The sequence below is a fragment of the Xiphias gladius genome, chromosome 18 (assembly GCF_016859285.1).
Source record: "Xiphias gladius isolate SHS-SW01 ecotype Sanya breed wild chromosome 18, ASM1685928v1, whole genome shotgun sequence".
NCBI lineage: Eukaryota > Metazoa > Chordata > Actinopteri > Istiophoriformes > Xiphiidae > Xiphias > Xiphias gladius.
Window position 1 is genome coordinate 26,236,740 of NC_053417.1, and position 17,523 is coordinate 26,254,262.

Here is a 17,523-nt window from a genome sequence, read left to right on the forward strand (position 1 = left end):
CATTATCTTGCTGTGGGATGAAACCCTGACCAACCAGTCTGTCTTCCTTTATTACTTTCCACTCCTTCCTTTTGTCTTTTTCTTGCCAATATGATAAAAATATACAGTACTACCTCCTGCAGTACAGTATTGTCCTAATACTGTAGCAGAGGGTGTAGTAACACAGTTTAAGGTTATTCACTGGACTTAAACTGCTTAAATTTCAATAAAAACTGGGAAAATGGGGGTGTTCTAAAACTTTTGACCGGCAGTGTATGTGAACACTGTCTTTTTGATATAATGTGGTTGCTTTATTCTCAATTAAAGTCAATAAATATTTTAAGAAAACACTTGTTTCATGACATTTTTTATAAAACTTTACTGCTGCAATATTGCTGCTGTAATAAAAAATGTTTGGTGCCCCTTTGAGTGGCAACTAGGTTGGCCAATGAACTACCTTGAACTCTGATGCGTTGGCCAATCAGAACTCCGAGAGGGCGGGCTCAGTGTGTGACTGCGGCGGCTGTGGCAGTTATCAGTGAACGCATGGAAATCGACGTAATGCGCTTTTGGAGCCAGAGTCGACCGGACTGTACGGAGGGAGGTAAGCGATTGCAACCAAAATAAGAGGCTATGTTCGTCCTCTAGCGCCGAGGCATATCGATGATGTTGAGAAAGACGACTCTCTGTTGCCATCGTTCCCTAAAACTCGGTTCTTATCCGCGCATTGTGAAAATTAGCGGTTAGCTAGTGTTAGCAACTGTTAAACAAAGATGGCGACTCAACAACTGAAAGAGTGACGCAGTAAAGAGAGGCGGGCTGAAGTTCGGTGTGGCGGCTGGTTAGACTTGTTCAACGAGTACTTGTTTTTATCTGTAATAAAAACATCCGTTATCCATTATCCATTTATTTAGAGGGGCTGTAATTGTTTCGGTATTTATAACCGTTGTCTTTGTGCATTATGTGTCCTAACTTGTAACAAAGTTGATACGAATATGATAAGCCACCTGACCTGCCGCTGCCTGCGTTCACGTTACTCAACTTAATATGAGGAATAACATTAGTTACTGTTTGTCCGTAGTTCTTCAACTGTTATAAACACGGTGATTTATTAATTTAAATTCATATAGTGGTGTTTGCATCCAGCATCCATATTCCATATTTTGATGAATTACTTTGTGTATAAAAGGCCCCAAAAATAACAACATTTTTTTTTTTTAAGTCTATCTACCGTTTAGTCTATCTAACAGTACCAAGACCAAGGGTGTCCAGTATAATGTCATCATAAATGACAAAGATTAAAAACCAGGGCGTATTTGGGACATTTTTTCAATGTCTGAAACGATTCTTTGAATTTCAAAATAGTCCAACAATTTCTCAGCTTCTCGTTTAATCTCTACAAGTTAGTGTAGCTTTAGCGTCCATATTCCATGTCTCGATTACTCGTTTTGTTTACGACATGCCAGAAAATAACAAAAAAAAAATTGTAGCTTCCCGGAGATATTTTCAGTTTTCACTTTTTGTCCAATTAACAGTACAAAGCACAAAGATTTTCATTTTAATATGACACAAATCTCATACTACAGAAGCAGAAACAGGAAATGTTTGACATTTTTCCTGTTAAAAATGTGTGAAACAATCAATTGATGATCTGAATTTTCTGTCAATCAGGGAATCAGCTATTGCTTTCATCTCTAGTGGTCGGTGTAGCTCTAGCCTCTCTATTCCATATCTCAATTAATTGTCTCCAAAATATAAGAAAATAGTCTACAATATCCACTGTATTTTCTCTATGCCAAGGGGATATCTTTTAAATGTCCGATTTTGTCCGACAAACAGTACAAAACTCAAGGATATTCAGTTTTAATATCATTAATGACAAATGTCAGGCAACAGATCCTCACATTTGAAAACCTGAAACCAAAGTGTATTTGGTATTTTTGCTTAAAAATCTAAGAAATTATTAATTAAAAAATGGTGTGTGATTATTTTTAATCAGTTGACTACTTGTTTAATCTCTAGTAGTTAGTGTAAGTGTAGCCACCATATTTCATATCTTGGTTAATCCTTTTGTCTATAAAATGCCAGAAAATAACACAGTGTCCCTTATATTTCCCCAGAGCTCTAGGCTATATTTTCAGATATCTTGTTTTGTCTAACCAACATTATTAAAAAAAAATATATGCAGTTTACTATCGTACAACAGAGAGAAGCACCAAATCCTGACATTTGAGAAGCTGGAACCAGGGGATCATTGCAATTTTTGCTTGAAAAAGGAATCAAATCATTCATTATCAGAAAACTTACTTTCAGATTAAAATTTTTGCAGACTTGCAATGAACAGGATACGAATCCATGTTTTGCCATCAAGTCGGAACCGGGTGACCCAGACACCCCGACCTCAGGAGCCTCAGGCATGCGCCTTCACCCAGCGACCATGCTCTCAGCCCCGTCTGGAAGGCCTGGAGTTCTGCATCAAACACATTCTTGAGGACAAGAATGCCCCATACAAGCAGTGCAGCTATGTGTCTGCCAAGAACGGCAAGCGCTGCCCCAACGCTGCACCAAAAGTCGAGAGGAAAGATGGGTTAGTAGAAAAAAAAGTCTGTTTTTCTCCTGCTTGATAAAAGATACCAGATAACAAATCCAAGCAGATTTCTGACATGAATCTTTCTGCTCTTCAGAGTGACGTTCTGTGCAGAGCATGCTCGCAGGAATGCAATGGCCCTCCGAGCTCAGATGAGAAAGGCGTCTTCCGGTCCATCCCCGGAGACACTGTTGTCTCAGCTTAGTGGATACAACCGTGCAGAGACACACAGCCTCGATGGAGGCCGTTCTGAAGCGAGTCGTATTCTAGGTAAATGGTCAAGTTCAGACTAGGAAATAACTTTAGACACATTGATGATTTTGATGATTAACTACACCGTCTCTGGGTAGATGAGGACAGTCTGAGCGAGGAGGAGCAAGGACCATTGGTACTTGACCAGACGTGGAGAGGAGACCCTGACAGTGAAGCTGACAGTGTTGACAGTGATCATGAGGACCCTCTGAAGTAAGCTGAATTATCCAACCAGCTCTATAAAGTTTTACTTTAAACTCGTATTGTAATCTTATTTGATTTTATATTGTAGTGTGTATAAGCATCTTTACTTCCTGTTTACTGGCTCAACTCTTCATTTATCTGCATTAAGCAATAGCTATGTTGATGTGATTAATGCAATAGATCCAATAGATATTACCCTAGAAAGACATATTGCATGTAAGGGGTTATCCTATCCTTGTTGGAGTTGTATGGTTATGGCCTTGGGAGTCCTTTAGAATGTTTTTGGCTCTGCAGAAGCACCAGGTGCCTGATACATCTTCAAGGGATGTGCAGTGTCGATGACCCTCGGAAGAGCTCTTCTGTTTGATGCTGAGCAACCGGCGTACCACACCGAGATATAGTACGCTGTCAGTGGAGGAGCACTTCCTGAGTGCGCTCAGGAAGTGTGGGGGGGAAAAAGCAGTGTAGTCACTGCTGTGCGTTCTTAACAACTGCAGTGGTGTTGGCAGACCAGGAGAGGTCCTCAGAGATGTAGGTTCCCAGGAATTTGAAAGTGGGAACACTTTTCACACAGTCCCAGATGATGTAGAGTGGGGCAGGATCTGTACTGTGCTTCCTTAAGTCAATGATGAGTTTGTTTTTTGTTTTTTGTTTTTTTTAAAAGGTGTTCAGTGTCAGGTTATTTACTGAACACCACACTGTCAATATCTGGACCTCATCCTGTAGACCAACTTGTCTCCTCTGAGAAGTCTGACCACAGTGGTCTCGTCGGCGAATTTGATGATGGTGTTGGTGGAATGGGTTGGGGTGCAGTGATAGGTGTATAGAGCATAGAATAGTGGACTCAGCCCTGTGGAGAGCCTGTGCTGACTGTGAGGGCGGAGGAGAGGTGGGGGTAAAGTTTAACAGTTTGTGGGTGGTTAGTGAGGAAGTCCTTTATTCCAGGTGCAGGTGGGAAGGGAGAGGTCTGAGTCAGACAGTTTGCTGACTAGTATGTCTGGAATGATTGTGCTGAATGCTGAGCTATTGTCTATGAAAACCATACTTAAATGGCTCCCCCGGTGTTAGAAGTGACTCAGCAAAGAGCTATGGCGATGGCGTGTTCTGTGGACTTATTAGCTCTGCAAGCAAACTGATGTGGGTCAAAGGTTGGAGGGAAGCTGGCTTGGATGTGCTGTAAGACCAGTCTCTCAAAGTATTTCGTGATGACTGGTGTGAGTGCGACCGGTTGGTAGCTGTTGGGATTGTCGATGGCTGGCTTTTTGAGGACAGGGATGATGATGATGATGGATGACTTCAGGCAAGGTGGGATGGTGGCTTGTGTTAGGGAAACATTACCATTGTTAGTGAAGAGCCCTGAGAGCTGGTCAGCACATGCTTTAAATACTTTCCGTTCCTTGCTGGCTGCTGTTCAGGTACTCTGTCAGGACCAGCAGCCTCCTTCGGTTATACCGACCTGAGCACACGTCTCACTTCATGGTCCTGTAGATAGTATGTGGGTGCTGGAGGCTGGTGGAGTCAGTGTGTTTATGCTAGTCCTTTTAAGCTCGAAATGAGTAAAAAAACAGTTCAGTACCTCTTCCAGCAAGGCATCGGCGTCACGGGGTTGCTGCCCTTTTAGTTTGATGTGCTGTATTCCGTGGTTCATTACCTGTGAGATTGTGCTCGATTCGTCTCTTATAGACCCCCTCGGCATCTTTAATGCCTCTCTTCAGGTTGGCTCTAACAGTGCTTTACAGGGCCCTATCCCCTGACTTGAAGGCAGTGTTGCGGTCTCTGAGGAGTGTCTGGACTTTATTTGCCATCCAGGGTTTCTGGTTGGGAAAGACCCGGGTATGTTTGCCAACAGTGACATTGTCAGCGCAGTTCTTGATATAGAAAAGTACAGTTTCTGTTGGCACAAAGCAATTCTGTAGCTGGGAGAAGACTCTCTCAGGCTTAAGTTTTTAGTCTTTGTGCTTGGCTTTGTTTTCCTCCTTAGGGGAGTGTGTGCTGGGATGTGTGGTGATCTGATTGGCCTAAGTGTGGGAAAAGTGCAGCTTTATATATATGCCTTATGTTGGAATAGAATTGGTTGAGTGTATTTTTTCCCCCCCTGTAGAAAACCTTACATATTGGACAAATTTAAAATGCACTGCCTTTAAGCACGCCTGATTAAAGTCACTGGCTATGGTGTAAAATCTGTCAGGATTAGCACGCTGCTGTTTGTTTTTAGAATTGAGTAGGTGGGCGAGAGCTGTGCTAATGTTAGCATCCGGTGGGATGTAGACAGCTGTAACAATTACTGCTGTTAGCTCTTGTGGCAGATAGAATGGTCCACATATGACTGATAAAACTTCTAGGTCAGGGGAATAATGTGTCTAAAATTTTGCTGCAAGCACACCAGTCATTATGCACATAGATGCAAGGCCCTCTTTGTTTCTATTGCGGCGATGAATCGTGCGGCCCACTAGCTGTACTGCTGCGTCTGCTGAAGTCAGTTTTCCGTCTAGATCATCACACAGCAATTGCGAATTAAGCTGTTCGCTGCGATTTGTAGCTCCAGTTCGTCCATTTTGTGAGCGATGAATCTGGCGTTGGTGAGAAAGATGCTCTGTGGCAGAGGTTTGTATGGCTGTTTTCGCAGCCTTGCAAGTAGGCCCGACCAGCATCCTCTCCTCTGCTTTCTCTCCCTCCGTCGTCTTCGCTGCCTCACAGACCTGATAAGAATCTGGAGAACCCTGTGGTCTCAGTATGTCCTCTGGTATGTTATGAGTCGGCTTTATTGTACTGTAATCCAGTGTCAGGTAAATCTTTGTGGCTGTAGACATAATTTTCTTGACAAAACTTTACAAACATAAACACACTGAAGGCCATGAGCCGATGCATGTGTGCGCGCTGCCTTCTAACACATAATCTGAACAGATTTCAGTATGTAGTGTGTGCACACTGGAAAAGTGACTAAATTAAGTAAAGTCAAAAAGTCAGCATGCACACTAAAGAACACTCGTCTTTTGAGAATGCTGTTGATGGAGAGTATTGCCAAACAATGACCAGAGGAACTGGAGGAGCTTTGCATTCCAAAAATCAGTTTGACAACCAAAGGCAAACATACTGTATCATTTTTTTGTTGGTATAAAACTGCAAAGTATGTTGATTTCTTGTGTACTAATTGCAAAAATGGTATACTCTGACATTAAGCAAATAGTAAATGCTGTATATAATCAAATGTCGTAAAATGTCTTAATTTGGATCTTATCCAAGATTGTGCCTTCAGACTTGTGGGAGCATTTTGGATGAGTTGCACAGAGCTGTGATATGGAATGGTCAATATATTTATTTTGTGTACTCGTAGACATGCAGGAGTATACACAGCAGAGGAGGTAGCTCTCATCACTCGAGAGAAACTCATCAGGCTCCAGTCCCTCTACATTGACCAGTTCAAACGCCTGCAGCACCTGCTAAAGGAGAAAAAGCGCAGATACCTGCACAACCGCAAAGTGGAGCACGAAACTCTGGGTAAATATACAACTAATTCTTTAAAAACTAAACATGTTTTGCTCTTTATTTTGTTTACTTACCTGTTCAACAGTTCTATTTAGGAAATTAACCCACAGCCTTTAATATTCACAGAGCCCTTGCCTCACGGGCCTTAGTGATATCTATATTTTGTTTATGTTGATATCAGGAAGCAGTCTGCTGACAGGTCCTGAAGGACTGTCCATGAAGGAAAGGGAGAACCTGAAGAAGCTCAAAGCTCTGCGTCGATACCGTCGTCGGTACGGCGTGGAAGCCCTACTGCATCGGCAGCTGAGGGAGAGGAGGCAGGCTGTGACAGACGGAGCTCCTCAGGTGTGACCATCACAGTCAAGAGTAGAAAGTAGTAGCACAAGTGATTGTTAATGACATTAAACTACTGTTAAAGGGTCGGTTCACCAAAGCACAAAAAAAAGTTCTTACTTAGTGGTGTCAAGCCACGTGAGTAGTTTATCTGCCCAGGTTTTACATTATTCATGTATGAGCTTATGCCCCCACCCCAGTGTACACGGGTGAAGGGAATTATGTTTGTGATTCTTTGTAGGAACAACATCCCAGCCACAGACATTGTCGCACACAGGGGTCAGCATCCATGGGCCGGATTTTTTATTTTTAATTTCTCCCTAATATTGTCCACGGGGGTTTGTTTGTTTTTTAGAGGCATAGAGGAAACATGGGCTTAGATTTTGTCACTATCTTTGGTCTTTTTTTAAAATAATTAATTTAAGAATAAACTGATACCCACTGATGTCCTTACTACAATAAATAAATTGGGATAATACATGCTTTTGGTTTGGAGATTATGCTCAACATACTTGTGTGTAGCATCACATGAAACACATCAGGCAGAGACTTGTGGGAAACTCAATTTTCAAGCTTTTCCTGACTACTTTTTGGCATCAAGGAATAATTATGTTCCTGAGGATGATAGTAGTTATACATTTTTTCCCAAGTGTAGTGTTTTGACCTTAACTCACACTTTTTTCCTCTATTGTAGCCACACTCGAGAACAGTCTATGAGAAATGCATCTCCTTTGTGGAGGGAACCCGATGTACCAATCCCTGCCTGCCTATGACCCGGCACTGTGTCTCACGTATCCTCAATGATGGTTTCAGAATGGGTTTGGCCACCAATTGTATGATCTGTTTCCATACAAGAAACCACAGATGGGCTCTCCTGTATTATCCATTATAATACAGGTGTGATAACCTTACTTAAACATTCACATTTGAAACGTTAATAAAGACGAGGTTATCTGCCCATTTAAACTGTCTTTCATCTTTCTCGTTTTGTCATATTCACTTTGGCCCCAATCAAGACCAGCAGCTTGCAGTAGTTGCTGGTTTCAAAGGGCGCCTACATAAACTCCTTCCTGTGGTCTGTTGATTTTTCCCAGAGTTACAGAGGGGCTAATCAGTTCAGTTGGAAGGAACACAATCCCTTCCCAACCTGCTTTTTTGTTTTTACCCCACATCGTTTAGTGTGTTCTTTTGCTTTTATTCATAAAAAGTGGATTTACATGGTAGTTTTCTCTGTATCGGCTGGGAACAACAAAATGGTTTCATTACAGGTACTGAACTTTGTGTTCACTGTATTTGCCACCTTAGATGACTGGTGATTAAACTGTGTCCAGGTGCCAGTGTTGGATCGTCAACAAACTGTCCAAAGCCAAAGTATTAATGCACAGAGAGAAATCACCACTCGTACAAAACTACTCAGCCATAACATTAATACATTCGAGCCTTGTGCAACTACACACATAGGACCTTCTATATTGAGACATTATTTCCATAGGAATCATTGTAGTACGTTGGCAACTGTGAAGCTAAAGTTTCCCATTAATCAGTTTCCACAGGTCAGCACTTGGTGTTTGGTTTTACTTTCAAAGATGGGAGCAGTTTCTGTTTTGTTCTTGTGTTCATTTTGTGTGTGTGTGTGTGTGTGTGTGTGTGTGTGTGTGTGTTCATACATCACGTCATTTTCCTTGACAACCAGACACTCAGACATCTACCAGGACAGCAATCAAGTGCTTTTCAAAATGTGTCCAGGCCTGAAAGATGTCCCCTGTGACCGTACTGTGCACATGGGTCAGTCTGACGATCCTCGCTGCCCACTTCACCTCACCCTGCCTCCCCCCATGTACCAGCCTGAGCAGGAACCTCCACCACAGGATCAGCTCACTCTTGCCAGCAAAGACATGTATCTGAGTGCAGCAGAGCTTCAGCCCACAGAGAGCCTTCCCTTAGAGTTCAGTGATGTACGTAGATATGTTATTGCCCAACCACTCTCCTCCAATGTATATGTACTGTAATAAAAATGTCAGCTTCCACGGTTATTAGATAATCGATTGTTAGTATTTTAGGGTGCTTTCACAACTACTGTAACTTCTTTGATGCAGTTCAAACAAACTGTCAACTCGCAATCTAAGGGCATTATTAAACGTATAGTTTATTTGATCTGTTGGTTAACTTTGTTGCATTTTCCCCTTGGTTCGGAGCAAGAAAGTAAAACACCGGAAGAAGGTCTTATCTGCCCAAATATCAAGAAGGCGTTGTACCTCAGAGCTAGTCCAGGTCAAACATTGATTAATTCTCCAGCTAGCTGCCAGTAAATGTTGAGCTGTTCAGCTCAGACTTGCAGAGTACGCCTTGTGGTTGGGTCAGATCAAGTTTCCCACTACAAATGAGGCAGAGTCCACTTCCTCCAAAGGGTCTCTGTGTTTAGTTTGTTTCCTGATCCAACTGGACTTAAAAAAACAAAAAACAAAACCTAACTCAGGTGTGGACTAAACAAGTGGACCGAGACCGCTTGAAGAGGGGGGGTCTCAGAACTGTGTGATGGTAAATGTAGTTTTAGCATGAATTTAAAAGCTTAGCTAGTATGAAATCCATTAGGTGACAGTTAATTGTCGAGTGACCTATATATGTATGCAATATCCTCTGATAATAAACAGTGGACTTAAAATTGGACAGTAAATTATCAGAAATTCATCGTTATTACCCAGATCTTTACAGCTCACCATTTGTTGTCCCAGTATTGTCAAATGATCTCTGAAAAGTTAAAAACACTAAATTGGGCTTAAAGAGAGGCTAGGTGTGGTTATAAGTGGTACAGTCAAAGACTAAATTTCTCTCTCAGACACAGCAGCGTCACCTGAAGCTGGTTGCATTGACTTCCATTAGTAAATCAAGGTCAATCATCCTAAAACAGGAACGCTCCAACCGACGATCGGCGGTTTAAACGTAAAACGTGTGTAGACGTACAACTGAAAATGGTTCCTACAGCAAGTTTAATGTTAAGATTAAGATAAATATTTCTGTTACACAGGACCTGGATGTGGAAGGGGATGGTATGCAGGGTCCTCCGTCCCCTCTTCAGTTTGACACAGCCCTGGCTCTTGAGGACCAGACCATCAGGGCCATCGCTGAGGCCCCAATGGACATCCTTACGGGAGAAGACCCAGACCCGGTCGACCTGGACGCCGCAGGACAGGAGCTTTCAGAAAGAGATGTGGATGCCATCATGGATGACCAGGTTAACTCTTAATTAGGGGTTTATTGTGCCTACCCACTGATAACAACAAAAATCTTACAAGTCCATTGTATGTCACATTGTTAGAGATGGGTCTAATAAAATCTTGGTCGTAATATGTGTCAGACTGAACGGTATCAATTTCAAGGCATGTCAAATTGTGCGATGAATGAATCATAAATCTACAATGTAAATTGCGGAAAAGAAATGCAACGTAAAGGATCGGTTCACATTGTTTTCCAAGTCTGTCTTAAAACAATATTCGAATGCCCGTTTTGAAAGTTTTTGCTCGCTATAATAATTCCTCCTGTTCATACTGGCTGTTAAGAGATCCTATCCTAATAGGCCTCCAATGAAAGTGATGAGGGACAAAATCAACAGTCCTCGTCCCATGCAAAAATATATTCCAAAGTTTATCTGAAGTTTAATATGAGGCTCCAGCAGTCTGAGTTAGACACATCAAGTTGCTATCTTCCACAGTTAAATTCTTTTTTAGTACAAAAGTCCCTCATGGTGTTATCCCTTCACTGCAGCTCAGCAAGGACACGCTGTCCTGGGAAACGGAGAGAGCTTTCAAAAGAAATAGACTAACTCTAAGATACTCTCTTTATTTTTCCTTCTCAGGCTGCTCAATATTCAAATTAACTTTAGATGAACTTTAGAAAGTGTTTTTGCATAAAATGAGGACTGTGGATTTTGTCCCCCATCACTTTCCTTGGTAGCTTGTTAAAAAGGGATCTGTATGAACTAGGAATGATTACAGGAGAAATAAAAACTGTTAAATGAATCCGGGTTACATCACAAGTACATTAGGAAGGGATCCCTTCATGACCAGCATGAACAGAAGGAATGCTTACAGCAAGCAGAACTTGTCTGGATGGCCACATCACTAATGTTTTCAGAAGGACTTGAGAAATTGTGAACCCATCCTTTAATGACATGTCTCTGCTTGCCTCATCCATTTGTGCCGCTCATGTTTTGAACATGTAGCAAAACAATAAACTTTCGCCATAGTCCTGGCAATTCTGTGCACTGCATTTTCAAGTGGACTCTGTCGTGTCCTGTGAAAAGAGGGTAACATGGATTGCCAATTTTGCAAAGTGGTTTTGAGATAAATGGTTTTTTTTTTGGTCCAGCCGGTAACTTATTTGCATGCCGTTCCCCATCTCTCCCTATTTCCTGTCTTCTCTCTGCTGTCGACTGATAATAAAGGCATAAAATGCCCAAAAAATGTACTTGAAAAAAATGTTTGTTTAGCACCTGCATTACAATAGCTCGCTAGTGTATTCTTCGTCATTTCATGTCGCGGTTCAATTTATTCATCCATTAAAAAAACATGGAAATTACAGTGCTCCCCTCACCTTGTCAACCAAAGCTGATGACCAAAACACGAGAAATAAATACTGCTAAAATAAAACCAAAGGTAAAAAGAACATTAATCTGTATTTTATAATAAAACTATAAAAAAAGAGCCATCCAAAAACAACATAAAAACAAGGGATTAAAATACTTTAAAATCAAACTTTTTATCCTTGTTACAAATTTCTGGTTGTACTGTTGTTGTGACAGGTCGTCTCAACCTGCGTTCAGTAAGATGATCCATACTGTCCACATGCAGCCAACGACCTTCAGCCACCATAATCCTACAGAATATCTCAGACAAACTGTCATAATTTACAGTCCGCTGTCCTCGCTATTGTTGTTCAGCTGATTAGTTTATAGACATTGGTTTTAGCAGTGTCCGTATCGTGGGATTTCTGGGTTTAAAATTTCCATTATTGTCATAATTCTGTCATCTACATTGGCCATTGGGGGACTGGAGTCACTATGTGATGCAGGACCACCGTTTCTGATTGACAACCAAAGATTTCACCATGTTTCTCTCATGATTTTCAACCGTCACCCACTGAAAATCGCACAGTGTAATGAACAAGCTTCGAAGCGAGATGTACAGTTTGCGTGCAAAAATGAGTCACTGACGCCAGTCAATAAAGGCAATTAATTTTTTGTTGTGTCCACTTTCTTTTACCGTGCACTCGTTTGTCAGTTTATTAGGAAGACCTAGCTAAAATTACTGCAACAGTCCTGCAATAAAATCCTACCTCCATGAATCAGAACCATGCAGTTAGGGAAGAGGAGGTAAAAGGTATAAACGTAAAAACAACTATAAAACGGTAATAATCATAAATACACGAAGTGAAAAATATGTACAGAATGTACAAGAGTTGCTGTTGAACTGTAATGCATTATACAAAGAGGTGTGACTGTTGTTCAGCTGACCCTCATTGATTTGAATGGGGGTGGACAAAATAGCAGGAACACCTGCTAACATAAACATATACAGTTGAACAGCACCACAAACTGCAGCCTCTGAAATGATCGTACAGTTGAATCAACAGCTCTCTAATAGTTTCAGCAGAAACTAAACATTGAAACCTTCATGAAGGGGGGAATGATGGCATGACTGTTGTATTGGACTGCATTAGTTTTAGCCAGGTGTACCTAATAAAATGACCACTGAGTGTTTTGTTGAGCGACAGGGCCAGATACTGGGAAACATTTCAAAGCTAGTACTGTCTCCTAACTTCCTGTTCTTCCACCTAGGTGGTGTCAGAGGTTGTAGGAGGTGACGACGACGCCACTGATAATTCACTCCAAGACATCGACTCTGCTACAGTTGATGCTCCCAGATGAACGAGCTCGACCCCTGCAGCATTATCAAACGAACAAGTTTCACTTTATAACACTATATAATACAGCCTGTGATAAGAGTCATTTCGTTGTATGAATCGGGAACCAATGTAACACTTAATGGTTCCTACTGATACTTAAAATGTCACAGTTAGACATCTCAGAGAAATACAGGGCACAGTACAGGGAAACGAAACTGAAGTTGAACCTTATTATTGTGTAATTGAAGAGCAATAAGGGGAGAACAGCCACACAATTTAATAAAGCCCACACAACCTTATCATTACTGTGTTATGTAAAATACATTTTTTCATTTCACTCATTTACATGCATTAATACAATGTGTAGGCGAAAATGCAATATATAAAAAAGGGGCGTTCAGCTTCTTGTGGATAGTCGAGACAAGTTGAGAAATGGGGCTCTACGTTTAAAATTTTGCTCCTAGCGGCTGTGTTCGTCCAGCAGCTCGCTGGAGTAGAAAACAAACATAACTCTCTCAAATGTAAACCCGTGGAAGGTTTCTGTCGTCGTCTGAGGAGGAAAAACTGTCATGAAGTTGTGTAATATAAAATGAAGATGTAGGTGGATCAAACCTAGCTAATGTTTAATAAGGAGCCTAGTTAGTTTAATCCTTTTGAATACACAGAAAAAAGGTATGTGGGCTAAAAATGGTGTGCGGCTGTTCTTCCCTTTTTATATTTTAATACACAGAAAAAAAATACTCAGCATATAATTTATTTCTGCTTTTCCCCCTTCTTGTTTACTTCCACTCCGCCTACATTTGAAGGGCAGGTTCACATTTTTTCAGGTCTGTCTTAAAACATCACATGCCCATATGTATATTGAAAGCATCATCGGTTGTTGTAATTATTATTATTATTTGTAATATTTTGTGCAAACTTCCCACAAAGAGATTTCAGTGTAACAGCTGGGGGGAGAAAATCCTCAGTCGTCAAAAAGACATTGTAAAGCTAAAATGAGACTGAGCTGTTGAATCAATTGGGCATTTTCCAAAGTCGCTGTCGTTTTTAGAACCAAATTTCCCTCATCGTGACTCCAAAGACTGCTTCTGTGCTGAGCTGTAGTGGAGGGATAGGAAACAAAAAAGGGGAATTTTGTTCTAAAAAGATGAAGTTTGGAAGAAGAACCCACTCGATAAGATGAACTCAGACAGTTGAAGCTTCATCTAAGCTTTAACTGAACTTAAAACTTTTTTTTCTCTTTGCACAGAAAGAGGAGGGATGTGAATTTTGTCCCCTGTCGTTACCACTGACTTTACTCTTGAAGAAGTGATGTCCTCAAATAATGTGAAGCAATCCCTTTAAGTACCAGTGGGAACCAGTAAATGTTTTACTGGTTCCTGATATGTGCGACAAAAAAATAACACTGTAAATTGGAGGTTGTGTTATGAAGTGTTACCCACGTTTCACCCCCACAAAGACCTTTTAATGGAGGTCACCTTCAGAAGAATGACATTTCCAGGCCTTTGTTCATTGATCGTGTTACTCTGTCATTAATGGGTGTATTTATTTTGTTCTCATGTTTTTTTTTTTTTTTGGTCTGGGTTAAATGGCCTTAACATTGTACCCAGTTAGTTGCTCAGTGTTTTGCATCTGTTAAACAAAAAGCAAAAAAAGGACCCTCATCTCTCAGCCACAAATAAACTATTTTCTGATATGTTAGTTCATCTCTTCTTAATGGATCCGGGTCTGAACAGATTTATGATCTCTGCAGAAGTTTTTTTTTTTTTTTCAAGCCTGCAGAGCGTATTTTAGGATTCAGAAAACCACATGTACTGGCAGTTTTTTTTTTTTTTTTGGTAAGTATTTTTAAGTATAAGGTGAAGTTATGTTTGGCAGCATGGGACTGCCTCTTAAAAAAAAAAAAAAAAAAATTGGGGCGGGTAATGCGATTTCGTGCAATGACATCACTTTTCCTCAACCCAAACAGTAAACGCCGAGGCAGAGAAAGAGAGCGGCTGCTGCGGGGAGAGGAGGACACGGCAAGGGGGGGAAAAAAAGGAAAAAAAATGAGCACAAGGATAGAAATTCTCTAGGAGAAAAAAGTAGTCCGTTTCTGCCTCCATCAGCCATGATATGGCGGCGTCGCCTTCGCCAGCTTCCAACCAAATGAGGTGAGTTTTCTGGGAAAAGGGGGAAAATGTGATTCCATGAGCGGTCGCGTCCGCTCGGTCGAGAGGTTCGCCCGAATACCGCCGCGGAGCGTTTGGCAGGCGGCTTCATTGTTTCAACGTCCCCGGCGAAGTAAAGGTCTGCGCGGACGTGAAGGCAGAAACGTGGGCGGCGCGGTTTTGGTTTAATTGTGTTATTAAAATTAAACGCCCCTGTGCTCTCCCCTGCGCCTCCACTGTTTGCTGGCAAGGGCGTAACAGCGTTACCCGTGTCGGAGGGGACGCATTTCAGACCAGGGGTGGGCTTTTTTTTTTTTTTTTTTGGGAGGGGGGGGGGTCCTGTCCCCCTCCCTGAGAGAGAGAGAGAGAGAAAAAAAATGGACATTTTTCTTCTTTCTCTTTGGAGCCCTGCTCCTCCAGCCCAGTCAGGTTCTGGTTCCAGCCGCAGCACACGGCGGCTGAAAAATACATCCTGTCGCAGCTTCGGCCTCGTTTTTTCAGGCTTGAAACATGGAAAAGGAACTGTCATCTGGGTCCCGAGTGTTTAATGGTCCGTTTTTGGTTTTCTTGTTTGTGTCTTTGTTTGTTTGTTTGTTTGTTTGACATATCCTGCCGATGCAGAGAGGAGGGAAGAAACTGCGACTCATTGCAGGCAGCCTCTGTTTATTACAAGAAAAAGAAAAAAAAAAAAATCCTGGCTGTGACTGGAGACGGTGATACTCCACAACCACCGGGCTTGAGTTGCCACCGGACCAGCCTCACGGTGATAATGTTAGAGGATGAATTCAGGTGTGCGTTGGTCTGCAGCAGGGAGGTAGTGGAGGATAAACCGCCCTGGCTTATGTAATATGAAGTTTGGGCCATTTTTAAGGAGAATTAACTAAAAAAACTAACCATAGTGTACCTTGATCAAGCACTGCATCACAGGTCTGCAGCCCCCCCCACCCCCCATCTAAAAAATGTGTTTTTTATTATTATTATTACTTTACTTGGATGTTTGAACTTCACTGTGCAGAATATTTGGTTTTCCATTTACCTGCTGAAAGGAGGAAAGTTTCTCTGTGCTCACCTTGAAATCCCGGTTTTGTCAATGTTTTCTGACATCAGGGCTAAACCGGAGGCAGTCGTCATCCAGCATGCAACTCGAAACTGCCAGGGCACTTTTCGTCGAAGGAGGACACATCTTGTGTCCAGCAGTTAAACTTTCAAAATCAGAAATATTGGCTTATTCATTGATTATGGATTTTTTTCTTCTTTTTTGGAGGAGGGGGGGTTGGCATATAATATATATATATATATATTTTCACAATGAGTGTGTCCACCGTCCACCTGTTTTTATGTTCATTTTCAATTTGTGCATTAAATACAAATCTGAGTGGAAATGCTATAAAACAATTTTTTAAAGAAGAAAAAAAAAAGTCATAATACTGCAAAAAAAAAAAAGGAGGCTGAAACTGATGTATTGCTAGAAAGAAATAGTGGATGGAAACACACATTAATTTGCATTTTCTTTTGCCGATTTGCTGGAAATTACGTTTTGGATTGAAACTCGCCTAATGTGATGCCTGTAAGCAGAGCTGGACCGATATCGGCCAGGTCACATATTAGCCTGTATCAGCTCATTGAGGATATATCAGTATTGGTGGAGGTGTTGGCCAATAAGTAGGAAGAAATTGCGGTTTGCCGAATTAGATTTTGAGGGGAGGTTAGAAGCATTGCACAGTTTGTCCACTAGAGGGCACTGACAAGTTGGTGTTTACACTGTGAAACTGTTAAAAAATAAAAATAAAAAAAAATTTAAAGTTCCAAATATCGATTTCAGTATCACCTCAAAAATCCAGAACCAGTCCAGAACCAGTCTCAAATAGTGTCAGGGAGCAAACACCACAACGAGGGTGGAAAAGGAAGTGGAAACAGTCTTTAGGCAGGTTTCCATCCACATGCGAGACTTGTAAACCAAGACTGCAGATTTACCCAAGTTGACAGGCTGATTTTTCGCCAGAGTAGCACCAAACTAATACAGGGTTTACGGCTGCAATGAATGACTCGTGTCATTATTGATTTATCGGTTAAATCATTTGATCTATAAAATGTCTGAAAGCTGTGAAAAAAAGTCTGTCGCGGCTTCCTAAAGCCCAAGTTGATAGCTTCAGATAGCTTGTGTTGTCTGACCAAACCTAAATACAGTCACTTTAGGATCACAAAAGGCAAAGAAACACGGCTGATCTTCACAGTTAAGAAGCTGGATCAAGGGGGTGTTTAGCATTTTTGCTTGAAAAACGACACACGATTAATCCGCTATAAAAATGGTTTGTGGTCAATTTGATCGGTGTCCACATTGTCCAGTACAGACACTTACTCGGAGCTGTGTTGGCAGCACATTCGTGTTATTGGCTCATACGTTAAAGGTGCTATATGTAGGTTTTCGCTATCGCTACATTAGCACTGACAGCTGTTTACTTACCAGTCTGGAAGAAACGTTGCGAGTTCGGCATCAAGGTTCTTTCCTCCACTCGCCAAGAGCCGCCCGCCTCCAGCAGTGGAAAGCAACGCCCGTGTTGTCTCTTGTTTTGCTTCTACTTCTGTCCCTCCTCTTTTTCTTTGCCACCAAACGTGGTCTCTTGCCCCTCC

General features: G+C 41.6%; 2 protein-coding genes and 1 non-coding gene across 6 annotated transcripts in view; all 3 read left to right on the top strand.

Annotated features, from left to right (window-relative positions):
• The first annotated feature begins 485 nt into the window (after window positions 1–485).
• kansl2 (KAT8 regulatory NSL complex subunit 2) lies at window positions 486–14,410 on the top strand. 2 transcript variants are annotated; one of them, XM_040152879.1, is made up of 10 exons: window positions 486–583; window positions 2,309–2,566; window positions 2,664–2,836; window positions 2,917–3,031; window positions 6,357–6,520; window positions 6,690–6,853; window positions 7,536–7,632; window positions 8,543–8,796; window positions 9,867–10,073; window positions 12,675–14,409. In XM_040152879.1, exons 2-10 carry the CDS (start codon window positions 2,316–2,318, stop codon window positions 12,762–12,764), a joined length of 1,515 nt encoding a protein of 504 aa, XP_040008813.1. In that variant the 5' UTR covers window positions 486–583; window positions 2,309–2,315; the 3' UTR covers window positions 12,765–14,409. The 2 variants fall into 2 exon arrangements, with proteins under 2 accessions (XP_040008813.1, XP_040008814.1); XM_040152880.1 differs by having other exon boundaries at window positions 527–583; window positions 2,293–2,566; window positions 12,675–14,410.
• On the top strand, window positions 7,843–7,976 carry LOC120804580. Its single transcript, XR_005709457.1, has one exon. It is a non-coding gene; the product is annotated as a small nucleolar RNA SNORA2/SNORA34 family (small nucleolar RNA).
• A 311-nt stretch (window positions 14,411–14,721) lies between the features above and the next one.
• Window positions 14,722–17,523, top strand: part of nckap5l (NCK-associated protein 5-like) — a 41,410-nt gene continuing 38,608 nt past the window's right edge. For all 3 annotated transcript variants that reach the window (XM_040152360.1, XM_040152364.1, XM_040152365.1), the window contains exon 1: window positions 14,722–14,895. The gene's annotated coding sequence lies outside the window, so the exon portion shown is untranslated. The remainder of the gene's footprint in view (window positions 14,896–17,523) is intronic.